The 27,163-nt window shown below is 47.8% G+C and overlaps 2 protein-coding genes across 2 annotated transcripts; one reads left to right on the forward strand and one right to left on the reverse strand.

Annotated features, from left to right (window-relative positions):
* Positions 1-431: 431 nt before the first annotated feature.
* Positions 432-7,771, forward strand: SPINK4 (serine peptidase inhibitor Kazal type 4). The gene is made up of 4 exons (XM_052645404.1): positions 432-492; positions 5,192-5,232; positions 6,044-6,156; positions 7,726-7,771. Exons 1-4 carry the CDS (start codon positions 432-434, stop codon positions 7,769-7,771), a joined length of 261 nt encoding a protein of 86 aa, XP_052501364.1.
* A 7,145-nt stretch (positions 7,772-14,916) lies between these two features.
* BAG1 (BAG cochaperone 1) lies at positions 14,917-27,163 on the reverse strand. Its single transcript, XM_052644542.1, has 8 exons — positions 27,069-27,163; positions 26,388-26,950; positions 24,400-24,528; positions 23,049-23,131; positions 21,423-21,536; positions 18,732-18,839; positions 17,607-17,669; positions 14,917-17,118 (listed from the first exon to the last, which is right to left on the reverse strand). Exons 1-8 carry the CDS (start codon positions 27,161-27,163, stop codon positions 17,029-17,031), a joined length of 1,245 nt encoding a protein of 414 aa, XP_052500502.1. The 3' UTR covers positions 14,917-17,028.

The following is a 27,163-nucleotide window of genomic DNA, read 5'->3' on the forward strand; positions in this document are numbered from 1 at the left end:
CTGCATTGGGCACTCAGAGTCTTAGCCACTGGACCACTTTGGAAAGTCCCAAAGTTGCAGCTTTTTGTTTTCATTTTGATCTCTCTCTCTTTCAGTATTTCTGAACTAGTTTCTCTCTGTTTCCCTCTATTTCAATTTCCCTCTCCCTCTTGTCTCAGACTAGAGTCAGCTTTGCAAGTCCAAACTTTTTCTCACTTCCAAAATCCACCATCAATAGCCCAACCCCTGCCCCAGGCCACTTGGAGCTCAGCGTCTCTGTAGAAAACAAACCCTTTCTTGATGCCAGGGTACAGATATTACCTCCGGGTGACACCTCCAGCTCTCCACCTGGCCTCAGATAAGATAAGGGTGGGGATCGGCACTATAAACAGGCCCCCATCAATCCCTGGCCCAGGCTCCAGCTCCTTCAGGTCACACAGCCCAGGATCAGCATGGCTGCCCGCCTGTGGATAGTTGCCCTGGCCTTGGCTGTTCTCTTCCTTGTGGACAGGGGTGAGTAGACGGAGCCTGGATTCTCTGTGGCTTGGTGTTGGTAGGTGAGCTTGGAATAGGGCTTGGGTTACCCCGTGAGGTCTTGGCTTTCTGCATAAACCTTCTTTCTGCACCCTGGGCTAGGAGAAAAGAAACCCAAGTTCCAATCCTACCTCTGGCTCAGAATTGCAAAAATCCTCTCCCCTCATGGCTCAGATGGTAAAGAATCCACTTGCAATATGGGAAACCTGGGTTCCATCCCTGGATTGGGAAGATCTCCTGGAGGAGGGCATGGCAACCCACTCCAGTATTCTTGATGGGAGAATCCCATGGACAGAGGAGCCTGGAGGGCTATAGCCCATAAGATTGCAAAGAGTTGGACATAACTGAGCAACTAAGCACACACACACACACACACCCTCCTCTCTTGGGGCCTCTGTTTCTCCAGTTGTGACATAGGAGGTTGTTCTAGTTCAAAGCGACCCCGAGCAGCTACTGGGCTAGAGATTGGGGAGGCAGAGGGAGACAGTCTGTCTCTAGGGAGATTGATAAGTCTACTGGTTGCAGGGTGCTGGGTGCTGAAGGAAGCCTGGCCGGGTCGTCTGGGCTCCCATCTGCTCTGATAGGCTGTGGCTGTGGGGCTGAGGCAGTCATGTGAGCGCAAGGGAGCCCTCGCTCTGGGCTGAACACATGCTTCTGGAGTGGGGCCTGCTCAGAGGCTGGGTACCTCTGCAGTCTCACTTCTGCTGGGTATCAGGCCTTGTTCTGGGCCCTTAAAACTTATCAGCAAGCAAAACAGAAAAAAGAGCTGCCCTGATAGATATTAAGTTTAATGGGGTAGGATGGGGAGAATCAACAACCTATAAGATAGGTGCAATGTATGTTAAACAATATATATTAAACAGTATTTAGATGGTGATAAAGGCTAAGATATGCAGATGACACCACCCTTATGGCAGAAAGTGAAGAGAAACTAAAAAGCCTCTTGATGAAAGTGAAAGAGGAGAGTGAAAAAGTTGGCTTAAAGCTCAACATTCAGAAAACGAAGATCATGGCATCCGGTCCCATCACTTCATGGGAAATAGATGGGGAAACAGTGGAAACAGTGTCAGACTTTATTTTTGGGGGCTCCAAAATCACCGCAGATGGTGACTGCTGCCATGAAATTAAAAGACACTTACTCCTTGGAAGAAAAGTTATGACCAACCTAGATAGCATATTCAAATGCAGGGACATTACTTTGCTGACTAAGGTCCATCTAGTCAAGGCTATGGTTTTTCCTGTGGTCATGTATGGATGTGAGAGTTGGACTGTGAAGAAGGCTGAGCGCCGAAGAATTGATGCTTTTGAACTGCAGTGTTGGAGAAGACTCTTGAGAGTCCCTTGGACTGCAAGGAGATCCAACCAGTCCATTCTGAAGGAGATCAACCCTGGGATTTCTTTGGAGGGAATGATGCTAAAGCTGAAACTCCAGTACTTTGGCCACCTCATGCGAAGAGTTGACTCATTGGAAAAGACTCTGATGCTGGGAGGGATTGGGGGCAGGAGGAGAAGGGGACGACAGAGGATGAGATGGCTGGATGGCATCACAGACTCCATGGACATGAGTCTGAGTGAACTCCGGGAGTTGGTGATGGACAGGGAGGCCTGGTGTGCTGCGATTCATAGGGTCGCAAAGAGTCGGACACGACTGAGCGACTGAACTGAAACTGAAAGGCTAAGAAAAAAACTATTGGGCAGGGTGATAGGGATTGAGAGGGGGTTGCAATGCTAATGCAGGGGACTTCTCTCTGAGAGGCTGATGTCTGAGCAATACTTGAAGGAGGTGGAGGCGTGAGCCATGGGTATATTTGAGGGAAGTGGTTTCCAGGCAGAGGCAACAGGCAGTGCAAAGGCCCTGAGGTAGAAGCATGTGTGGAATATGTGGAGTATGGCAAGGAAGTCAGTGGGACTCGAAAGGAGTGAGGGGCAAGGTGCAGAGAGACAGGAGATGAGATGATACAGGCAACTGTGAACTATAATGGATAAAGCCTTGAAAGTCAATGTAAGAACTTGGATCTTCCTGTGAGTGAAATGGGAGGTACTAAAGGGTGATGAGCAGAGTCATATGTTAAAAGGATTGCTTAGGCTGCTACCCTGAGAACAGAGTCAGAGAAGCAGGGAGACTCCTTAGGACATACCCAGACAAAGTCATGATGTTACAGGGTGGGTCTGAGCAGGACATCAGGAACACTGACCTCACGGTCAGTCTCACAGCCACTTCCCTGGCTGGGGACATAGACTAGAGACTGAAGCAATAGAGAATGGATCCGGAGACTCTGGCCCAGCACAGCCAGGTTACTGCCAGCCTGGCATCAATTCCCTGAGCAGTTCTCTTGTTGGGAACACTGAAGAGGCTGCCCTAAAGGGAGTCCTTTTGCCGAGTTCAGATTCCTGCCTGGGCTATATGAGGAAGGGAGAAGGAAACTTGGGCCAAGGTCAAGAGCAGTTAGGGGTAAATGCAACTTCCCACATCATCCAGAAAGAAACTGACACCACAGAGGGACCAGCATAAGCTGAGAGAGCCTGTTCCGGAAGAGTGAGCAGAGAGGAATGGCAGGGGCAGAGGGGCACAACAAGGAGGTGGATGAGGAAGTGGCCCAGGGGAAGTTTGGGATCATCTCACACAGTGCCGTCAACATAAGATGAAGAGTCTCAGTGGTCATGACACGGAGCCCTGGAAGGGCTTTATTCATTTTTTTAAATGCTTTCCCCCACCAACAATTACATACCATGAAATGCACACATCTTATCACTCAGCAAATCCTATTCAATGAGTTTTGATGAGGCATATACCTGTGTAACCCAGACCCCTATCAACAAATAGAACATTTCCATCACTCCAGAAATTTCCCTCATGCCAGTTCATCCCTGCCCCCACCCCACTCCCACCCCGGAGGCAACCCTGGCTCTGACATTTTTCCACCATAGATTAGTTTGCCTCCTCTAGAATGTCACACAGATGAAACCATACAGGATGCTGTCTTTTGTGTCTGGCTTCTTTGGCTCAGCGAGTTTTTGAGATTCAGCCATGTTGTTGCATGTTATCAGTTATTGCTTTGTTTTTACTGTTGAGTTGAGTCACACTCTATGTGTGTATCAGGGTTTATTCACTCGCCTGTTGGAGGACATTTGGACAATTTCCAGATTGGGTAATTATGACCTGGAGGCTTTTGAGCAGTGTGATGACAAGACTGGATTTGCATGTTGATGCCTAAACGGTGTACCAGTGGTGTTCCCTTCTTCCTCTCCACCTTGGAAATCTCTTGTAATAGCATCTCCAGAAAAACCTAAAACCAAGGGATGGTCACCCACCTCCAGGAATGGAGAACTTTCCACTTCTGGAGACAGCTTCTTTCATTAATGCACAGCTCCCATTGAGAGAACATTCTGGAATCCACACCAGCCTCTTTGCAGCCTCTTCTTGCAGATGGGCTCTGCCTTGTGAAGTTAAGAAAAGTTCCTCTCTCCTTGGGCCTCAGGACAGCCCTTCAGAGACTTCAGGAAGCAGCCTGCCCTTCTTAAGTTTTTATGGACCCTTTCCCTACACCTGTGGCCTTAGATCCAGCTCCATTCCATTCCCTCCTCCACCCGTCACACTCACCAGTCACTCAGCAATTTGCTGAGGTCTTGTAAGCAGTTCATCCAGACCTCAAAGGGCTGTGGGGCACAGCTGCATGTGTGGAGTGATAGAGCCATGGGAAAATCCAGCTCTGCCCTTAACAAACTGTGTTGCCTTACCTATGAACCTTTTTCACAGATTGGCCGAGTTCTCCGGGAAGCAGACCCTGGGATCTGTGTGTAGTTTGCTGGAGAGGGCTCAGGGGGAAACACCTGGGAGGGGAGAGGGACAGTGACTGCCATGCAGAGGAGCTGGGGTGGCCCTGGACATTGTTCTGAGATGAGGACTTCAGACCATTGTACCCAAATCACCCTGACATTGGATGTGGGTTGTTCCTGGGTAGGAATGCCACTTTGGGCAAGGCAGCTCCATTCTCCGAGGGTAATTCCTAGAAAAGCACTGTGAGCAGCCCATGCTCCTGGCAGCTGAGGAAATGTGTGCCTCAGTCCTGTGGTGGGATCTGGGTCACAGACCTCGGCCTCCTCTCCTCCCTGTTACACAGCCGTGAGAAAGCTCTGAACAGTAGTCAAGATCATGTATTATCAAGGCCTGGTACATAGTAACTGAATTATTTTCTTTTTCTTCTTTTTTTCAATATTTGTCCTTCGGTTAATTTATTTTTGGCTGTGCTGGGTTTTCATTGCTGTGCGTGGGTTTTCTCTAGGGAGGCCACTCTTTGTTGTGGTAGGCAGGCTTCTTGTTGCGGTAGCTTCTCTTGTTGCAGAGCACAGGCTCTAGGCGCGGGGCTCGGTAGCATCAGCTTGCAGACTCTAGGGTGCATGGGCTTTAGTAGTTATGGTCCTCGGACAAGCCCAGTGGGATCTTACTAATGAGAAACAGACTAGACTTTAATTTCCATAATTCTAGGCTTTCTGTCCAAGTTCTGACAATGTCATGTGAGCTTTCTGGGAGCCCTGTCTGTGACTCACTCACTACCTTTCCCTGAGGTATTCCAGATTGGGTGGTGGCTGGGATAGGTCCCTGAAGAAAGTGTCCTCAGACTCTGGTACCTGGGGCCTAGAGCCAACATCCCCTAATTCTTGTTTCTTTGCCTTTCAGAGGTGTCCGGTTCGGCAGATAAGTTGGTTTTCTGGAGAATGGTAAGGCAGCTGCTCTTTCTGGCCCCAGGGCTGCTGTCCCGGACTTCCTTCTCAAAGGGGAGCCCTCTCATCCATACTGGGAGACAAGGGATTTTCTTCTTTACGCTCCTTCTCAGACACCTTCAATGGTGCCACAGTGGCCAGGGCAGCCTCCTGAAGCTGCATGCTTCCTAGCTTAGCTCTTCCAGGCTGAGCAGGCCCAGCCAAAGTCTACACAGCTAATCAGTGCAGAATGCATGTCTCTCAGGCCTGGGGCCTTCACTGCTGCACAGCACTGCCCCCCTCACTCCCCACCCCTACCCCAGGCCCCCATCCTAGTCCTGACCCTCAGGGCTAGCCTGAAACCCTTTTAGACAGAGCCTCAATTAGGCCTCCAGCCTCCTCACACCAGGGGCCTGATAGTCATGCAGGCCAGGGTGAGTTCAGGAGCCTCCAGAGAGGCAGGCTTCCTAGGAATGATGGCTGGTTCTCTTCTTGGGTCCTCAATAAGACCAGAATTTCTGTTAGACCCTGTGAAGAGTTGTGAGCCCATGAAGACAGGTATTCACCTGACAGCCCGCATACTTGGGCTCAGCAGATACAGGTACATCCTTATGCACACAGCTGCAGCCACACATGGTCAGGCACACACACACATACACACACAAGCAAACATGCCATGGGGCCCTGCATGCTTGGTTTCATGTTCTTCGGACCCATACTGGGGCCTTCTTGAATCTGGCTTCTCCCTGGAGCCCCCTCAGCCCTGTTCCAAGCAGAGCCCCTTGGTACTTCCTGCCTCCGAATCCCTGAGTGTTTCTCTCTCCCACAGCCCATCTGTGAACACATGGTAGAGTCTCCAGTCTGCCCCCAGACATATGACCCGGTCTGTGGCACTGATGGGGTCACGTATGAGAGTGAATGCAAGCTCTGCTTGGCTCGGATGTAAGTCCACCCCTGCATTCCCCCGGGCTATCTTGGGTGGGCTCCATCTGTGGTGCATACGAGTATGAAAGGAGCAGGACCTGACCTGTCTCCTCCTTTACTCATACTTGGCCTGGGACAAGTCCTCCAACATTTGCTCATAACAGAATGAGCGCGAGTAAAATCAAAAGAAGGCATGTGGTTCCAAGCAGAAAGCCCACTAGTGGGGTATTGGGGGTGAGGGCGGAAACCCTGGGTCCTTTTCCTTGTTCTGCCCCCGACTAGATGACCTTACTTGTTCATTTATTCCTCCAGCCAACAATTATTTATTGAACACTTACTCTGCTCTAGGCACTGGGGATACAATAGGATATAAAAAGCTAGACAGCATTACCAGCTCCTGGGGGCAATGGTCAGTCTAAGACAGAAGCCAAGCTGACAGTCAGGCAATTGCAGCACAGAATGCTAAAGGCTCAGATGGGGGTGCACAGGGTACTGTGGGTGCCGGGCCAGGGCAGGGAAGACTTCCCAGGACAAGGGACATCTCAGTTTGGCCCTGAGGGATAAGTAGGAACTAGGTTGGAGAAAGAATCAACAAGGAAAGGTAATTCCAAGTAGAAAAATGAGTTTGGAAAGATCTAGAAGAAAGTTTATATTGGAGGAAAAATAAGAAGTTGGATATGCTAGAGTATAAAGTGTAAAGGAGAATGGGGGAGAGACAAGAAATGAGTCTAGAGTGAGAAGGCCAGAACATGACCTTGGTCATCAGATCTCCTATTTGGTTTCATTTCTTCATTCATTGGAGAAGGCAACAGCAAACTACTCCAGTATTCTTTCCTTGAGAATCCCATGGACAGAGGAGCCTGGCCGGCTACAGTCCGTGGGGTTGCAAAGAGTCAGACACGACTGAGCGACTAACGCACTTCATTCATAAGATCTTGCGCTGTCCAGCACTAAGTGAGATCACAGAAGAGAAGTTGCTGACAGTTGCCAACACTCTAGAGAGATGGGCAGGAGAGCAGCAAGGACACTGTCCTAACTTAGAAAAAGATCATGATAATTAAAGACTCATGCTTCCATTGGGAGTAGAACCCACAGGCTGTGAGATTGGATGTGAGGGGTCGGGGTGGGTGGTGGGCAGGAAGGAAGCAAGAGCAACATGCTGGTTTCTAAATTGTAGGCTGGGGCAGCTGGGGATGCCATGTTGGTGGGGGCTGGGGGTGTGCAGCAGGCTTGTGGGGTAATGATGTTTGTGGACGGTGGAGCCTCTGGGACATCCCAGAGGTGATACACAGTCAACAATTGCATGAACAGGCCTGAAGTTGAAGACAGAGGTCCAGGCCAGACAGATATGCAGCCAGCAGCACATAGAGGTGGTTGAAAGCCCAGGCAGCTGAAACCTCCCAGGGGGAGGGTTTACATAGCAAGAACAGTAGAAGGATATGCCCAGAGAGACCTGGGATCTCCCCTGCACTGTACACTGAGTGGGCAGAGCTCAGCAGGGAGTCGGGACAGACTGGGCCGGGGTTCCTGAAGGGTATGTTACACATCCTGAGGAGCTGACCTCATTCTCGTCTGCTGTGACCCTAGAAAAAACAGACAGGACATCCAGATCCTGAAGGATGGGAAATGCTGACCCCTCCAGAGCCTCTTAAGCCGTGAAGCTTCAGGCTAGAGAACCGTGGTGGGCGCGCAGGATGAGACATGAAATAAAGATTCAGTTCAACCCAGCCAATGGCTCAGTGTTTTGGGGGATTCTGGGAAGGCAGAATTCTGGGGATTCTGGGAAGGCGGATTCTGGAGGATGGGGGAATTTGGCCCTGTCTTCCCTACTCTGAATCTGATGTCCTCTCTATCACTCTGAGGGCTCCTCAACCTTGTCACACGTTCCCCTGGAAGTCCCAGGTATCTTCTGCCTTCTTGAGGGGGTCAGGACTGTGTACAGTGCTCCTGTGAGCCCAATCTGGCCTGTCACTTAGGTCAAGAACCTAACTGAAATTTGTACTCTCTCCCACTGCAAGGCCCAGCCTCAGCCTTTGAGAGGCTCCCACCCCCCTCACAGCTTTCTCCCTGGGCTATACCAGCACCCCGAATCTCACTCACACACATGCATACAGACCCGCACACATGTCAACACTACCATGGCTGACATTCAGGCGGTGTTCACCATACATCTGACTGCTCATTACAGTATTGCTCTAGGTCTATGACTGATGACAACAGATGCTCCCCAGGCCCTGGGGTGCCCTCCTGCTCCCTGGCCACCCACAGCAAGAGGGCTTCCAGACCCTGTCTGCTCTCTTGGTCAACACCCACTCTCGTTGTTAAACATGTTGACACTGGACACACTGCACACAGGGCTCACAGGGACACGCAGCTTTCAGGAATCCACCATAGACAGAGATCCTGTGGGACATGTCAGGGACCCCCACTTTCTTGGCCAAGGCTTATAGGAGGAGCCTCTCTGGTAGAGGTGGTGGTGGTGGAAGAAGGCTCAAAAGGGGCTTGGTCAGGCAGGAGTAGCATCACACAGACCCTGACTCCTGCTCTAGGGTAGGCAGCAAGAGCAGGAAACGCTCAGTGGGAAAATCCACACTGCGAGCAGAGTGGGGGCAGGGAAGACGGGACCCATCAATTCCTGGACCACTAAAACGGGAACCTAGGCAGGAATTGTTGACAGGTCTGCAGGGGCCAGGGCCCCAAGAGGCCATCTGTAAGGTCCTTCTACTGCTGGTAACTTAAACTCGTTTCCTACCTGCATAGGGACGGTACAGGATGAAGTTTGGCTGTGACAGACCAAAAAGCCAAAATAACAGTGGTTTCAACAGACAGAAGTTTTCTCTCACACACAGACCTAGGTAGTATGCTGATTTCATGTTGCTTGTATACTGTTACTCTGCCATCCGTATCAGTTTCCACCCCACTGCTCCAATTCCAGTAGTCATGTCTACATACAGGCTGGAGGGGTGGGGAAGGGCACTGTATGCCTCTGACAATGCTTCCCATAAGATGCATGCTGGGGACTTCCCTGGTGGTCCAGTGGTTAAGACTCCACACTTCCAAAGCAGGCAGAGCAGGTTTGACCCCTGGTTGGCAAAATAAGATCCCTCGTGTCAAGTGGTGCAGCCAAAAGATTATTAAGGGAAAAAAAAAAAAAAAGATGCACACACTGTCTACAACCCACTGGGTCAAATGTACCCTCTTGGCCATACTAGTGCAAAAAAGACTGGGAAATACTATTTTCTCTGGTTGGCCATGTGCTAAGCTGAAAATTAGTTCCCTCAGTGTAGGAAGAGAGTGGATACTGTAAGTCTCTACTCTAAGTGACATGTAAGTCTCTACCCTAAGTGGGAAGCCCCTCTTACACTCAGGTGATGGATCTCAGCCAAGCTTCTCCCTAGTGACCCTCTCCTCCCTTAGGTTTCCACTCACAGGATGAGGGATCACAAAGGTTAAGCAATGTGCCAGGACATCACACAGAAAGACCTAACTCTCCACTTTCAGTTCAGTTCAGTTCAGTTGCTCAGTCGTGTCCGACTCTTTGTGACCCCAAGAATCGCAGCACGCCAGGCCTCCCTGTCCATCACCAACTCCCGGAGTTTATTCAGACTCACGTCTGTTGAGTCAGTGATGCCATCCAGCCATCTCATCCTCTGTTGTCCCCTTCTCCTACTGCCCCCAATCCCTCCCAGCATCAGAGTCTTTTCCAGTGAGTCAACTCTTCACATGAGGTGGCCAAAGTACTGGAGTTTCAGCTTCAGCATCATTCCCTCCAAAGAAATCCAGGGCTGATCCCCTTCAGAATGGACTAGTTGGATCTCCTTGCAGTCCAAGGGACTCTCAAGAGTCTTCTCCAACACCACACTTCAAAAGCATCAATTCTTCAGCGCTCAGCCTTCTTCACACTTCAACTCTCACATCCATACATGACCACAGGAAAAACCATAGCTAGCCTTGACTAGACGGACCTTAGTCAGCAAAGTAATGTCTCTGTTTTTCAATATGCTATCTAGGTTGGTCGTAACTTATCTTCCAAGGAGTAAGCGTCTTTTAATTTCATGGCTGCAGTCACCATCTGCAGTGATTTTGGAGCCCCAAAAAATAAAGTTTGACACTGTTTCCACTGTTTCCCCATCTATTTCCCATGAAATGATAGGATCAGATGCCATGATCTTCGTTTCCTGGATGTTGAGCTTTAAGCCAACTTTTTCACTCTCCACTTACACTTTCATCAAGAGGCTTTTTAGTTCCTCTTCACTTTCTGCCATAAGGGTGGTGTCATCTGCATATATGAGGTTATTGATATTTCTCCCGGCAATCTTGATTCCAGCTTGTGCTTCTTCCAGCCCAGCGTTTCTCAGGATGTATTCTGCATGTAAGTTAAATAAGCAGGGTGACAATATACAGCCTTGACATATTCCTTTCCCTATTTGGAACCAGTCTGTTGTTCCATGTCCAGATCTAACTGTTGCTTCCTGACCTGTATATAGGTTTCTCAAGAGGCAGGTTAGGTGGTCTGGTATTCCCATCTCTTTCAGAATTTTCCACAGTTTATTGTGATCCACACAGTCAGAGGCTTTGGCATAGTCAATAAAGCAGAAATAGATGTTTTTCTGGAACTCTCTTGCTTTATTGATGACCCAGCGGATGTTGGCAATTTGATCTCTGGTTCCTCTGCCTTTTCTAAAACCAGCTTGAACATCTGGAAGTTCATGGTTCACGTATGGCTGAAGCCTGGCTTGGAGAATTTTGAGCATTACTTCACTAGCATGTGAGATGAGTGCAGTTGTGCAGTAGTTAGAGCATTCTTTGGCATTGCCTTTCTTTGGGATTGGAATGAAAACTGACCTTTTCCAGTCCTGTGGCCACTGCTGAGTTTTCCAAATTTGCTGGCATATTGAGTGCAGCACTTTCACAGCATCATCTTTCAGGATTTGAAATAGCTCAACTGGAATTCCGTCACCTCTACTAGCTTTGTTTGTAGTGATGCTTTCTAAGGCCCACTTGACTTCACATTCCAGGATGTCTGGCTCTAGGTGAGTGATCACACCATCGTGAATATCTTGGTCATGAAGATCTGTTTTGTACAGTTCTTCTGTGTATTCTTGCCACCTTTTCTTAATATCTTCTGCTTCTGTTAGGTCCATACCATTTCTGTCCTTTATCGAGCCCATCTTTGCATGAAAAGTTCCCTTGGTATCTCTAATTTTCTTGAAGAAATCTCTAGTCTTTCCCATTCTGTTGTTTTCCTCTATTTCTTTGCATTGATCACTGAGGAAGGCTTTCTTATCTCTTTTTGGTATTCTTTGGAACTCTGCATTCAGATGCTTATATCTTTCCTTTTCTCCTTTGCTTTTTACTTCTCTTCTTTTCACAGCTATTTGTAAGGACTCCTCAGACAGCCATTTCACTTTTTTTTGCATTTCTTTTCCATGCGGATGGTCTTGATCTCTGTCTCCTGTACAATGTCAGGAACCTCCATCCGTAGTTCATCAGGCACTCTATCTATCAGATCTAGGGCCTTAAATCTATTTCTCACTTCCACTGTATAATCATAAGGGATTTGATTTAGATCATACCTGAATGGTCTAGTGGTTTTCCCTACTTTCTTCAATTTCAGTCTGCATTTGGCAATAAGGAGTTCATGATCTGAGCCGCAGTCAGCTCCTGGTCTTGTTTTTGTTGATTGTATAGAGCTCCATCTTTGGCTGTGAAGAATATAATCAATCTGATTTCGGTGTTGACCATCTGGTGATATCCATGTGTAGAGTCTTCTCTTGTGTTGTTGGAAGAGGGTGTTTGCTATGATTAGTACATTTTCTTGGCAAAACTCTATTAGTCTTTGCCCTGCTTCATTCTGTGTTCCAAGGCCAAATTTGCCTGTTACTCCAGGTGTTTCTTGACTTCCTACTTTTGCATTCCAGTCCCCTATAATGAAAAGGATATCTTTTATGGGAGTTAGTTCTAAAAGGTCTTGTAGGTCTTCACAGAACTGTTCAACTTCAGCTTCTTTAGCGTTACTGGTTGGGGCACAGACTTGGATCATGGTGATATTGATTGGTTTGCCTTGGAAACGAACAGAGATCATTCTGTCGTTTCTGAGACTGCATCCAAGTACTGCATTTCGGACTCTTGTTGACCATGATAGCTACTCCATTTCTTCTAAGGGATTCCTGCCCACGGTAGTAGATATAATGGTCATCTGAGTTAAATTCACCCATTCCAGTCCATTTAAGTTCGCTGATTCCTAGAATGTCGACATTCACTCTTGCCATCTCCTGTTTGACTACTGCCAATTTGCCTTGATTCATGGACCTGACATTCCAGGTTCCTATGCAATATTTCTCTTTACAGCATGGGACTTTGCTTCTATCACCAGTCACATCCACAACTGGGTATTGTTTTTGCTTTGGCTCCATCCCTTCATTCTTTCTGGAGTTATTTCTCCACTGATCTCCAGTAGCATATTGGGCACCTACTGACCTGGGGAGTTCCTCTTTCAGTATCCTATCATTTTGCCTTTTCATACTGTTCATGGGGTTCTCAAGGCAAGAATACTGAAGTGGTTTGCCATTCCCTTCTCCAGTGGACCACATTCTGTCAGACCTCTCCACCATGCCCATCCGTCTTGGGTGGCCCCACAGGGCATGGCTTAGTTTCATTGAGTTAGACAAGGCTGTGGTCCTAGTGTGATTACATTGACTAGTTTTCTGTGATTATGGTTTTAGTATGTCTGGCCTCTGATGCCCTCTTGCAACACCTACCGTCTTACTTGGATTTCTCTTACTTGGACGTGGGGTATCTCTTCACCGCTGCTCCAGCAAAGTGCAGCCGTTGCTCCTTACCTTGGACGAGGGTTATCTCCTCACTGCCGCCCCTCCCGAAAGTGGAATAGCTCCTCTAGGCCCTCCAGCACCCTCGCAGCCACCACTCCTTGGACGTGGAGTTGCTCCTCCCAGCCGCTGCCCCTGGCCTCAGGCGTGGGGCAGCTCCTCCCGGCCGCCACCCCTGGCCTCGGGCAGGGGTAGCTCCTCTCGGCTGCTCCTGCACTGTCGCAGCCTGGCACTCTCGGCCGCTGCCCCTGACCTCGGACGCGGGATAACTCCTCTTGGCTGCCGCCCCTGACCTCGGACATGGGGTAGCTCCTCTCGGCCGCCGCCCCTTGGGCATGGAGTTCTCCCAGCTTCTGCTTTACAGGTGTGGAAACTGTGGGCCCGTCTCTGGGAACCACCCTGCAACCTAAGTGTGGACTCCCAAAGCCCCATTTGCAGCATGTGACCATGCTGCCCTGGCCACTGCTCACTGGCCAGATTCTTCTCCAGGTTTTTAAAGTCAGAAATCAGGGAAGAGCGGCAGTTCCTCTCTGGTAGCAAAGTTGTAAAATACGCCAAGTGGGGACTGCTGGCAGCCATGTTTCCTACTTTGTGGGAGAAGCAGGACTGAGTGAATGATGCTGACGTGCAGAGAGATACAGACAGGGATTTCAGGCAGCATTTGTATTCCTGAAGTCCAACTGCCCTTGAATTTTCCAAAGTTAAATGAGATAACATCCTACCAACAAATTTTATGACAATCTCTTTGGAATAGGTTTCTGGTATTTTCAACTATGGCTTCCCTGTGGGCTCAGTCAAGAATCTACCCGCCAATGCCAGAGACCCAGGTTCGATCTCTGGGTCGGGAAGATTCCCCTGGAGAAGGAAATGGCAATCCACTTCAGTATTCCCTGATAGCTCAGTTGGTAAAGAACCCGCCTGCAATGCAAGAGACCCAGGTTCAATTCCTGAGTTGGGAAGATCTGCTGGAGAAGGGAAAGACTACTCACTCTAGTATTCTGGCCTAGAGAATTTCATGGACTGTATAGTCCATGGGGTCGCAAAGAGTCGGACATGACTGACTGACTGAACAACAACAGTTTTCAACTAAAAGTGTCCTGACTACCAGATGAAGGGCTTCTCACAGGGAGTAGCCTTTAAACTGTGCCTTAAAGGATAAGTAGAAATAACTGACTGAACAATGTACAGGAGAATCCTTCCAACTCTGTGAGGCTGAACAGTGTCCATGGGATCACAGAGCTGCATCTGTTTCCCTGCAGCAGGACTGATCATGTCCTGGGGAAATGGGCAACTGACAAGTACTCTCCCTGGGCAGAGATGCCCTGCAGATGTGCAGGTCTATGTGAGTGGGCCATGTCACTATCCTGCATGTCTGCTGGGCAGCTCATCCTCAAAGAATACAAGGACTATCGGATGCTGTAAATCCCTGTGCTGACGGAGCCTCAGTGGGCGAGTGCAGCAGTGGAAATTTCACTATTAATATGTGTGGTCAACATTTATTCAGTCTCCAAATATTTACTGAGCACCTAATATAAGCCTTGGAGAAGGCAATGGCACCCCACTCTAGTACTCTTGCCTGGAAAATCCCATGGACGGCGGAGCCTGGTGGGCTGCAGTCCATGGGGTTGTTAAGAGTCAGACACGACTGAGCGACTTCCCTTTCACTTTTCACTTTCACACATTGGAGAAGGAAATGGCAATCCACTCCAGTGTTCTTGCCTGGAGAATCCCAGGACTGGGGAGCTTGGTGGGCTGCCGTCTATGGGGTCGCACAGAGTCGGACATGACTGAAGCGACTTAACAGCAATATAAGCCTAACAATGTGCTTGAAATACACTGTTAACAAAACAAAGAAGTTCCTTAATCCAAGGAACTAGAGTTAAAAGGCAAATATTAATCAAATAATCCCACAAATAAATCATCGTAGACCATGATAAATGCTGTTTAAATAGTCACAAGCTGTGAGAGGACATCACCTGGGGGCTTGACATTCTCAGACAGACTATCAGAAACATCAGTAGGTGAGGTTTCTCTATGGAAGAGAGATTTACATTCTGAAGGATAAACAGCAGTCGCCTAGGACAGCGGCAGGGGTAGGGGTAGGGGAAGGATGGTGGGGAAATATCCAAGAACGTGTGCGAAGACTCCAGGGCGAGAGAGGGCTCAGAGCACCTGAGGACCTGAACTAGCCCAGAGTGGCTGATGGCACAGAGTAACAGGAGAGCGGGTCAAGATGAAAAGGGCAAGGACCTTGGCCTTTATCCTAAGAGAATGGGGGCCACTGAGATTTTTAGGCACAGGACTGACATTAATGAGATCACGATCATGATCACTCAGCTGCTCTATAGAGAATGAATAGAGAGGACCAGAGAGGAAGTACACAGACCAACCCAGGAGATAAACAGAAAGAGAAGAGAAAATGAGGTGTGAGCAACCCCATGTCAGTTGGGACAAAAATCAGTAAAGAACATTGGCTTGGAATCAAGCCGCCTAGTTTGTGTCCTGGCTTTGTCACTTATTCTATGATCCTGAGCAAATCACCTAAGCTCATCTCTAAAACAGGGGGAGTATCTATCTACCTCCTGGACTGTGTGAGGATTAAATGACTAACACACCTGAAGAACTTAGAATGGTATCTGGCACACAGGAACTTGCTGTGGCCCAAGACCACACAGCTACTACTTATAAACAAACAGGTAAATGCTGAACTACTCTGGTCAAAGTTGGGGGTGGGCCAATGGGACCTTGAGCCTCGGCCACTTGCCACCACTTTGTCCTAGGCCCCATCCACACAGCCCTCAATTCCTGGGGTTTCACCGACTCCCTCTCTGCCAGATAAGACTGGCCTCAGAGTGGCCTTTAGGAGTTATTCTCCTGGGCACTGTGTGAAAAAATGGGGGTAACACCAGCTGACCCATTTAGGAGGCCATTGAAGTACACAGACCACTCCTGACTTCTAGACTAGAATCTCAGAAGGCTTCTGTTTTTCATACTTGATCAACAAAAGAAAGTTGAAACACTCTTCTGGGATTTCCTGGTGGAGCAGTGGTTACAACTCCATGCTGGAGCATGGGTTAGATCCCTGGTCAGGAACTAAGATCCCACATGCAGTATGGCAAGTCCAAAAAAAAAAAGTTTTAACACTCTTCTGCTTGCTGATGTGTATATAAACTGCTTTATTTTTTAAATAACAAATGAAGGGGGAAAGGACCACAAAACAGACAGAAACAACCTCAAAGTAACTTGAAGAAAATGTAGATCTCAGAAGGGGATGGCTCGTAACAACGCCTCTGAAGGAACTCCTGAGAGGTTTATGGCTGCCCTCACTACCGGCCTGCTGCATTCACTCTGGCCCCTCACTGCCCGACGTAAGCCAGGGTCTGACCTGGTTGCAAGCAGAGACTTAGTCAACTCTGGATTCTAACCTTCTAGAGATGTACTTGGGTGCAAGGCAGTCCATATATCAACCACAGGCCCCACTCCAGGAATGAACCAGAGATCTCATGACCTATGGCTGATCAGGGTCACTGGGAGCTGAGGACAGGGTCATGAACCCACAGCCAGCTAGCTGTTTCAGAATCAGGTCACATGAGAGACACTCGGGCTACCTGTTCTGACCCATTCCTGACTTTCCTCACCAGACATGGGCTCCTGGTGATTCTGGTTTACACAGACAGGTTATGGGATCATAAGAACAAAAAGCCCTCATGGATCTGAAGACCAAAATGGCCGATAAACTGAGAACTACCTCAGGATACATAAGAGCTCTCACCAGCCCAAAGAAAGCACCCAAAGGTCCACAGCTGGGAAGACTTGGTCATGGGGGCACTCTCCAGACAAGGTGGGCTGTTGGACAGCACAGATCCACAGAGACAGAACGAGAAGCTGACAGGAGGCTAAAGATTGTACGGACGACACTTGTTCATTGAGGGTGGGTTGTAAGAGAAGGAAAAGGCAACGGGACGATTGCCCCCAGCAGTCCTGGGGAAGGCAGGTATTCCAGAGATGGCAGAGCTGGTGGGGCTGTTCCTCAGCGTAGCACGGCCTTCTCCGCCTCACCTCAGTCAGCGAGGGCCAAGTTTGTGGACTGCAGTCGCTCTGTCTCCTGGCAGATGTTCTGCTCCACTGTGTCACACTCAGCTAGGAAGGCCTGAAAGACACATGCAGAGTAGTTAGGGCCACTGGAGGCCAGCCAACCCATGCCAACCTTGGCCACAAGAGGGTCTCTGCCAAGCCACTCTGGGGAACCCCTGGGTGACTGACTCAAGCTAAACGGGTGTGTGGGGATGGAGACAGCCCAGGCCCCAGATGCAGGAGAGGGAAGTGACAGTGCTCTCGGTTAACGACCTCCAAAGGGCACTGAGGAGAGGAAGCCCTGCCACTGAAACAGCATGATTTCAGGGGACCCTGTTCCACAGGAATGGCACCTCCTAGAACTGCCCTGTCTGCTCCCCAGCAAACTTCTTTACCGATCAGGTTAATCCAAATTCAATTACAGGGACATGAAAGGAGCTCTTGTGTTCTGGGTTCATACTGAGAAGTAACAACTGAAGAGAGCCCCCACCACACAGAGCCCTACTTTGAAGAGATACATGCACTGATGCACGACACTTTGTGATGCCCTACCACACAACTCACCTGAATCCTTTTCACCAAACCCTTCCTTTTCATTCTACTGTCTTTGAAATTTTCTGGCAGAATCTATGGAAGAATAAGTTGACATATAAATAGTCCGAGTAAGTGAAAATGACATAGGAACACGTCAGAAACACCCATAGCACACCAAGCTGGCCACAGGTCACCAATGTGGATGAAAGGCATTTTCAGGAGTCACTTCCCTGGATCTCTGTCCTACACATCCCTTTCCATGGCTCTCACTCCATAAACACTCCTTAGCTCTCGAGGTCTGGACCATAGACCTATAGCATGGACTTTGTCCTTCCATCGTTTTCTGTGCATGGATACTGTGTCCTGGCTGGGCCACGAGCTCACTGTGGCATGAAAAGCATAGTGCTTTTCTGCTCTTCTTTACCACCCCCTATACCACCTCCCCTCAAGCATCCCAAGCAGAATAGTTCACCCTAAGAATGAGGTATCAGGGGAGAGACATGATCTCTCAAAGGGAACATGGCATCAATGATTCCTAACCTTATAGGAAACCTAATAGGAAACATCAATGATTCCTATTCCTAGCCTCCCAAGAGCTGGGTCTGACTGTCTTCTGTACAGGTAATGGGCCCAGTGGAATGTCAGACACAAGAGTGTCAGGAAAGTGACACTCTGTACTTCTCTGACCCTGAGACCATGGATCACTTCGGTCCCTGCTTTGTGAGGATTAGATGCTACTGTACGTGTGTGCTCAGTCATGCCCGGCTCTTTGTGCGCAACCCCATGGATTGCAGTCTACCAGGCTCCTCAGTCCATGGGATTTTCCAGGTAAGAATACTGGCATGGCTTGCTGTTTCCTAGAAAACTTGTCTCCTGCATTGGCAGGCAGATTCTTTACCACTGCACCACTTGGGAAGCCCCCTTAGATGCTACTATTACACATAAATAAAAATGACGAAAGCCCCATGTCAGTGAGGTAGGGGAAATCAGGAACTGTCTTCTCTTTCTGCATATTCACCAAAGACCTAGCAGTGTCCGGTACACTGCTCAATAGGTGCCCAGTACCCTCAGGCAATGAGTGTGATACAGAGAAAGTGAAACTGATTAAAAAGCCATCAAAGGAAACTAGCTCTTCTCAGCTGAGTATTTACTTACTAGTGTGTCAATCTCCTCCAAGATCTTCATAAACTGCTCGATCGTGGCTTTTACTCTCCTATCGAGTTTGCAGAGAGCTTCAGCTTGCAAATCCTTGGCCAGAAAACCCTGTGGAGGAATGATGCATTATTCCAAGTGTTTCTTTGAGGCTGACAGAAAACTCCAAGCCAGGCACTGATGAAGCAGCCACACCCTGAGTCCACGTTCCCCAACAGGCTGGGCCAAATTGCAGGCCCACAACTCCACCTCTTGGGAAAACAGAAAAGCCAGCCCTGGGCCTCCTCAAGCACTATAATAGGCTGCAGGGCCCTCTATCTCACGTGGCCTACTGGGGCCACAAATGCCTCCAGAGGCCTGGCTCTGCTAAAGCCCCCAGTCACCAGTGAATACCTGTACACAAGAGGCAGATATTAAGAGCACAGGGTTTAGAGTTTGATAGGCCTGGGCTTCAATTCTGACTGCTGTGTACTGGCTGGTGAGCTTGAGCAAGTCCCTTAACCTATCCGTGCCTTGCTGTCCTCATTTTTTAAATGGAGATCAAGGCTTTTCCTTGGCAGTCCAGTAGTTAAGATTCCATGCTTCTGTGCAGGGGGCACGGCTTCCATCCCACATTGGGGAATAAGATCCTACATGCTGAGCAGGCTGGCCAAATTAAATAAATAAAATAATACAATGGATGACTTCCCTGGCGGTCCAATGGTTAAGAATCTGCCTTGGGGGAGAAAAGAAAAAAAGAATCCACCTTGGGCTTCCCTATTGGCTCAGTGGTAAAGAATCCACCTGCCAATGCAGGAGACACAGGTTTGATCCCTGATCCCAGAAGATCCCACATGCCGGGGAGCAATGAAGCCCACATGCCACAACTACTGAGACTGTGCTCTGGAGCTCGGGAGCCACAGCTACTGAAGCCTGCACTCCCTAGAGCCTGTGCTCTGCAGCAAGAGAAGCCACTGCAATGAGAAGCCCAAGTACCGCAGCTAGAGAGCCGCCTCCACACGCCCAACTAGACAAAAGCCCACACAGGAATGAAGACCCAGCACAGACAAAAATAAGTACATAAAAAGAAATGTATATGTATATATGAAAAAGAATCCGCCTTGCAATGCAGGGGACGAGGATTCAATTCCTGGTCAGGGAACTAAGATCCCACATGCTGCTGGGCAACAAAGCCCACGTGCTGTAACTACTGAGCCTTTGCACTCCAATTAGAGAGTCCATGCGCCCCAATGATAGATCCCACATGATACAATGAGGATCCTGCGTGAGGCAACTAAGACCCAAATAAACAAGCAGCCAAATAAACAAAGGCAAAAAGAAAAAAACAAACAAAAAAAATAAAATGGAGACCATGACACACACATCCCAGAGGGTTACCATGAGGATAAAGGGAAATATAAGACCTTTAATACGAGTCCTGACACAAACATACTGCTAACAAATGGCAGCACTTATTTAATTGTTTTTATTAAATTATCTGTTTATTCCTGTTACTTAGCCTAATGATCAGTTAGCTGGTGACAACAGGTGGACAGCAGGGATCTCTGAGGATGTTTTCATCAAAGTCAAAAGCTACAGATGCAGATTTCACAACAAGTAATAAAATAAGCTACTGATTCCAACTGAAAGAATTTACTCTACCAAAAAATGAGAAATGGCCAAAAAAGATTTAAGCCCAAGGACATTCAAAGAAGCATTATGCATAATGTTAAATAACATTAGGTGATAAATAATAAATAATTGGTTAGGTAAACCATGATCCACTCATGTGATGCAATATTATACAAGTTTTGAAAAGGATGATCTTTTTTTTTCTCCAGTCAAGACATTTTTTCTTTATTGAAGTATAGTTGATTTTTAATACTGTGTTAGTTTCAGGTATACTAAGTATGATCATTTCTAATGACATGGGAAAGTGTTCAATTCCTTAAACCAAAGAAAGAACTATTTACAAAGTATACCTAACATTATACCAATTTTTTTAAGATTAAAAAAAACAGATTCCAGGTTTTAGTAATGGTTATCTTTGAGTTGGAGGTCTTAAAGGTAATTATTATTTTTCATATTGGTGCCCACACGTCTTCTTAAAAATTGTGTACAATCATTATGCAGTACCTTAGTAATTAAAACACAATCATACATCCATTAATGTTATAAAATGAAGAGATCAAAAATAAATACATGGTTTGAGGCCATAAGTAATTCTAATTTGGTTTCAGTACTATAAGGAATTGAATAGGATGACCCCTCGCCAATATCATGCTCAACTTGGACATTCTATGAATCAGTATTCTTTGCCTTGCCAAATACATTATAACTGACTAGACTGAGAGAAGCTATTTATTCTATTTAAGACAACACATTATCCTAGCATGGCAGGTGTTCTCATAGGAACACAAATGGATGCTGGCTGGGGTCTGTAAATAACAATAATGTGCTTACAAAGCACTTAGAATGTGTCAGCCTTAAACTATGTAATTGAATCCTCACAACAGCCCAAGAGGGAGTTACCATCATCACTCCCTTTTTTACAGAAGAACTTGAGACAAAGGCAAACTTGCCCAGTTACAGAATGGGAAGTCAGGGTCTGAACCCAGCGGGGGCTGAAAACAAAGTTTGCCCTCAAAACCACACATTTGTGTCTCTAGAGAATTCTTACAGAAGGCAGAAAGTCAAGTCTACCAGGAGAGTTACCTGCTGGATTCCAGCAAGGTCTTTATTCAGTTCTTCCAGCTGGTTAGCTATCTTCTCCACAGATTTCTCCAAATCTTTCAGCTTCTTTAGTTCAGCTTCTTCCTCTGGACTGTTCTAAAATGTTAAGAATAAAAATAAGTGAATAATCACCAAAATAGTAGCTTCTGTCAGAAAAAAAAAAAATCTGACCATAAGTGGCCAAACCACTCCCCTAGGAAAACATCATCTTAAACTTGCTGCTTCTTGGAAAGCAAGCTGGAGGATTATACACTAACGTTTTCTATCTACAAAGACACTAGACGAGATAGAAGGTACCAGGTACATGTTCTGGTGAGAGAGCCTGATGGCTTGGGTTCAGAGAACAAAGCTGATCCATGAGCCAGATCTGACCTTAGCCTGGGGCTGACCACCAACTGCCTCCAGACTGAAGCCCAGAGTGTTAACTAATTATAGTGAACGCCTAGCATGTGAGGAGTCCAGAAAGGTGAGACAGGCGGAATTTTATCCTTTCCTTAAATGGAATTCCTGAGCTCTCTCATTCAATATGACCATGATGACGATGCATACTTTCATTGAGCATCCCCTTTATGCCTGGCATCATCCTAAGCACTCTACCTGCATTATTATTTAAGCCTTACCACAATCCAATGATGAAATTGAGTTAACTGTAAAATAACCTAGGGTCACACAGCCCAAAGAGGTAAAGCTGAGACCTGAATGGGATTTGGCTTCTCACACCCCAGGACAACTCCAGCTAAGGGTGCTAAAAGTTTCTTCAAACTCAACCCTTGGGTTGTGCTCCTTTTTCCATCACCGTTCTTCCTGACCCTTGAGCAAAAAATCTAGACTATTTCCCCTTCTTTCAACTTCATTGGTAGCTAGCAGCTTTCTGCTTTTACACTGTCTCCCATTGTTCCCACTGTCTCCCCTTGGTGACCAAATCCTGAGTGCCAGTCTCCTGGCAGTTCCAAGTCTGCACTAGACTTTCCTTGCCTCCACATTACTAACCTCTGCCCTCTCTCCACTCTTGAATCAGCCACACCCAGCTTGAAGTAAGAGAACTTCATTTGACCAACAACTCCACTGTGTCACAATGTATTGCTGGCCCCAGGGTCTACTGTCCTCAACCCTTTTTGTCACCAACTGACTCTTTCTCCCTCATTTCTAGTCTGAACCTTTCTTTCCAGCCAAAGAGGATTTAACCTCACGGGAGATTTTAGCAAAAAGAATGGTTAAAGGAAGAGAGGGTTCCTGAAATTTCCAGAGTACTTATTTTTAAAATTTACAGGTTTGACAGTCTCTTGCAAATTCCTCTCCAAGTGAGCAGCGACTGCTTCAGACACCATTTTATCCAGACTGAAATTCCACCACCAGCACAAAACCCACATAATTGAGGAAATACAACCACTCCTAATTCCCAGGGTGAAAACCCTAAAGAACAGAAGCTGAAGGAAATGAGAATAAAACTGGTAACTCCACTAAACAAACAGTAACTACATTTGTGTGGCAAGCACTACTACACCAGTGCCAAATCTGAGTCCCCAGTTTGGCCTTCTAAACAGACACTCATGTATAACACCTTAGTCATTTGGCTCTGAGGTATTTCTGGTAGAAAACACAATCTACCTTTTTCCCAATTAACATAACCCGGCAACCATTTTGTATTCCAAGTGCTGACAATGGCATCTCCATTTCCTTCAGAGATTTTCCTGAAAAAAGAAGACAGATATGTCAAATGTAACTTGTACAACAGTGAAAATAGACTCAGCAAGGGTATAGGAAATAGTATGTTCACTATTGAGAAGAGGATGAGTTGGTGTAACATTTTTAGAAGGTTTCTTGACCCAATAACTTCACTTCAGATATTGATCCTAACAAATAACTGGACATGTGCCTGAACAATAACTATTACACAATCATTATTATTCATAACAGTGAGAAACTGGAAAGTAAAAAACTCAGGAATAGGGGACTGATTACTATACATCATAACCACGGAAGACTTTGTAGGCACTAAAGCTCATTTTTCAGGAAACTTCAATGCCACAATATGTGCTGATGACCAAGTGTTATAAGAAGATCACAAGAAATGATCCAGTTTTATCCACTACAGAAACAAAAAAAAAGCCACAAATGAGAACCCACACTTCAGGATGCCAGGACAAACAAACAAAGGCTGGACAGAAATATACTGAATTGTTATGAGGGGTTTTATCCAGGAGAACATTTTCTTTCTTGTGTTTTCCTCTATTTAGAAACATGAATTTCTATTGCCTTTATAATTGTAAAATGAAATGCTTTTAAAAAGAAAAAAGAAGGAGTTACAATATGAAGCATAAAAGTAAATGCTTCCCATCACTAAATTCTTTATGATTGGCACCAAATTGGATGAATTTAGCTTCATCAGATACAAAATAATGGGTTCTCATGGGAATGAGAAGACCAGAGAATGGGGATGGGAGTAGGTGTGTCCTGGCAGAAATCACCATATTCCACTGGGCCTGCTACATCCAGGTCCTTTAAACTAGTCTGTTCAGTACCTTCTCTGTGTCAGAACTAGGCCAAGCACTGAAAACACAGAAGTATCTCTGCCCTCATGTATTGTACCAGAGAAACTGGATGTTTGGTGACTATGGAAACAATTATTTAATAGTAGTTTCAATACAAGCTGTGCAGAAGTGGAGGGAGTGCCACAAGAACACACACTGGGAAGAGGATCTAACTTAGCCAGGGAAGACTGCCCGTGTGCCTCATCAAAAATGGTGAGGTTTCCGCCACCCTCATGCGACTTCAACTCTAATACCTGTGCATGTGTTTGCAAGTGTCCACTACATAGTAGGTACTCAACAAATATTTGTTGAAGGAATGACAGAATTAACAAGCAAATAAGAACTGTCCTTGATTGAAAACCTAACCTTACTGTTAGGTAAGGTTAAATAGTTTTAAATAGGCTCAGAGCTGGAAGAGAAAGGCTTACCCTTAAATATGAGTTTCTGAAAAGGCAGCGGAACCCCTGTAGCCTCTTCAACAACCTGGGCCAGGTCTTGGACAATTGGCTCACTATTGCCTTCTTGTGGGGTAACTTGAAGATCATGCTTCTCATTGCCTGGGAAGAGAGAAAAGTGTTCAAGAAAACACAAACCAATAAACAGAGGCTGACACTTCATTTTCCCAGCCTTTAAGACCTGCTCAAGGATTTTTGTCTCCTTGGGAATTGTTACAGGAACTAATTATATCAGTGATATCAGCTAACATTTTAAGCATTTAACATGTGTAAGGGGCTGACTAGACTTATTTTGGAGAAGGAAATGGCAACCCACTCCAGTATTCTTGCCTAGAGAATCCTGTGGACGGACGAACCTAGTGGGCTGTTGTCTATAGGGTCGCACAGATTCAGACACAACTGAAACAACTTAGCGTGCACGCATGCATTGGAGAAGGGAATGGCAACCCACTCCAGTATTCTTACCTGGAGAACCTCAGGGACAGAGGAGCCTGGTGGGCTGCTGTCTATGGGGTCGCACAGAGTCAGACATGACTGAAAGGATTTAGCAGTAGCAGCAGCAGCAGGCTTATTTTATGCATAACCTTAATTAATCCTCAGAACAACCCCATGAAGTACCCATGAAGCTAGTATTACCTATTATTCCCCATTTCACAAATAAGCAAAATGTGAGATCAGTCCAGTTAAGACTTGCCTAGTGGGACCCATCTCTACAATCAAAACTTAACCTCAGATCTATCTGATTTCAAATTCTGTGCTTTTCTTTAAAGCCATCTGCCTCCTCTGACCTGACTGTCCTATCTTCTGTGTTGTACTGGGCGAGGAACTGTTTCTATCTCCTTTGCTATAATGGGAAAGGAACTGCTTTTCTTCCAGGTCTCTCCCACTGGGCACACCTGGACACATACGGTTGGTGCCCAGAAAATAAATGAGGGGGACTTCCCCGGTGGTGCTATGGATAAGAATCTGCCTGCCAAGGCAGGGGACACAGGTCCAATCCCCAGTCCTGGATGATTCCACATGCCATGGAGCAACTAAGCCCATGTGCCACAACTACTGATGCCCACATGCCTAGAGCCACCCCAGTGAGAAGCCCGCACATCTCAAGGAAGAGTAGCCCCTGCACGCTGCAACTAGAAAAAGCCCGAGCAAAGCAACGAAGACCTAGTGTGGCCAATAAATAAACAAATGAGTGGAAAAACTCAAACAGCAGAAATTTCTTTTTGGAGCAGAGGTGCCAATTCTTTTCTGGATATGTGGACAGCAAGGGTGTAGCCTGTGTCCAGTGCATCACGCCAAGCCTTAAGCCTACTTAACAGCCATGAAGTCGGCAGGACAGGTGTTACCAACTCTATTTTGCATAGAAGAAACCAGATGCCTAGAAAGGAGACATCCCAAGGTCACCCAAATGTGCAGAATCCTGGTCTCCAGATTCTTGAGGCCCTGGGGTCTCCCCTAGTTGGTTCTGAGGAAACCTTATGTACTCAGCTCCCTGGAGAACCGTCTTTGCCTAGTTCTGTGTCAACTCCAACAGTAGACAGACCCCAAGGGTGCCCAGAGTGTACGCTGGAACCCATGCCTCACTCAAACAGCACACATGAGTTTTCACTCCTGCACACAAGTAGGTGTCCAGATACACAGCAGTCATAGACAACATGGCTAAATACAAGCCAGGCACAAAGGCCCACAACAACTGTGCAGGCATACCCTAAGACATACAACTAGGACCACGACGTGAGGCATCAAGGATCTAACAAATGGCCTGAGACAAAATACACCTGCCACGTGGAAAGGTGTGTTGACAGACCAGTAAAAAAAAGAAAAAGGCGGTCCCACAAGATCCCACTCTTCTGGACTCCAAAGACAAGGACACACACTTCGGGAGGGCACGCGACCAAACCCAGAGACCCCGCCGGACTTTCGCGGCCCAGCACGGAGCCCACCCGGCAGCCCACGCTCACTGTGGGTGACGGTCACGCTGAGCCCGGCTGCCGCCATTTCCTCGCTCCCGGCCACCTCTTCGCTCCGGGCCACCTCTTCGCTCAGGGCCACCTCTTCGCTCCGGGACACCTCTTCGCTCCGGGACACCTCTTCGCTCAGGACCACCTCTTCGCTCGGGGCCACCTCTTCGCTCCGGGCCACCTCTTCGCTCCGGGCCGAGCGAGGCCGTGCTTTCTTTTTCACCCGCGGCCTGCGAGCGCAGGCGGCGGCGCCTCTGGTGGATCCGGCATGCCCCCTGGTCACGCTCCGGACGGCTGATTTCTGGGAGGGAGGCGGACCTCGCTCGGCTGGGGGCACCGACTGGCGCGGCTCCCGGCCCGGCCGAGGCGCGCGCCGCCGGGGACCCAGCCGCTCCCGGTCGCCTCGCGGTCTTCGCGCGCCCCCGCGCTCCGCCAGACCCGCGCTTGTCGCCCGCCCAGCGATGGTAGCTAGCGTGGGGCCCTCCACCCCAGTTCGGCTACTTCCCCGCCCCTCCCGGGCGTACCGGCTCCGCCCCTCGGAGCAGCCCCGCTGCAGCCGGGCTCTATCCCTCTGAAGCCGCCCCCTACCCCACCCACTCAGCCGAGGCCCCGCCTGGCTTATCTGGGGCCACGCCCACGCCCGCCACCGGAGCCACGCCCCCTGCTGACTCTGTCCCTCACCTCCAACTTCCCGGAGCTCCCCTTCCCCGGAAGATCAGGCTGAAAATCCGGAAAAAGGATCGGGAAACGCCAATAGGCACATTGCGCTTGCGCAT

Source organism: Budorcas taxicolor, chromosome 8 (genome assembly GCF_023091745.1).
Source record: "Budorcas taxicolor isolate Tak-1 chromosome 8, Takin1.1, whole genome shotgun sequence".
In the NCBI taxonomy this organism is placed as follows: domain Eukaryota; kingdom Metazoa; phylum Chordata; class Mammalia; order Artiodactyla; family Bovidae; genus Budorcas; species Budorcas taxicolor.

Coding starts and splice junctions, on each gene's coding strand:
- SPINK4 (XM_052645404.1), top strand. CDS start 432: ATGGCTGCCCGCCTGTGGATAGTTGCCCTGGCCTTGGCTGTTCTCTTC. Junction 5,233..6,043: donor AGTTGGTTTTCTGGAGAATG/GTAAGGCAGCTG, acceptor TCTCTCCCACAG/CCCATCTGTGAACACATGGT. Junction 6,157..7,725: donor AAGCTCTGCTTGGCTCGGAT/GTAAGTCCACCC, acceptor CTGTGACCCTAG/AAAAAACAGACAGGACATCC.
- BAG1 (XM_052644542.1), bottom strand. CDS start 27,163: ATGCGCAAGCGCAATGTGCCTATTGGCGTTTCCCGATCCTTTTTCCGG. Junction 23,132..24,399: donor TCAGAAACTCATATTTAAGG/GTAAGCCTTTCT, acceptor TTCTTTTTTCAG/GAAAATCTCTGAAGGAAATG. Junction 17,670..18,731: donor TGGAGGAGATTGACACACTA/GTAAGTAAATAC, acceptor ATTCTTCCATAG/ATTCTGCCAGAAAATTTCAA.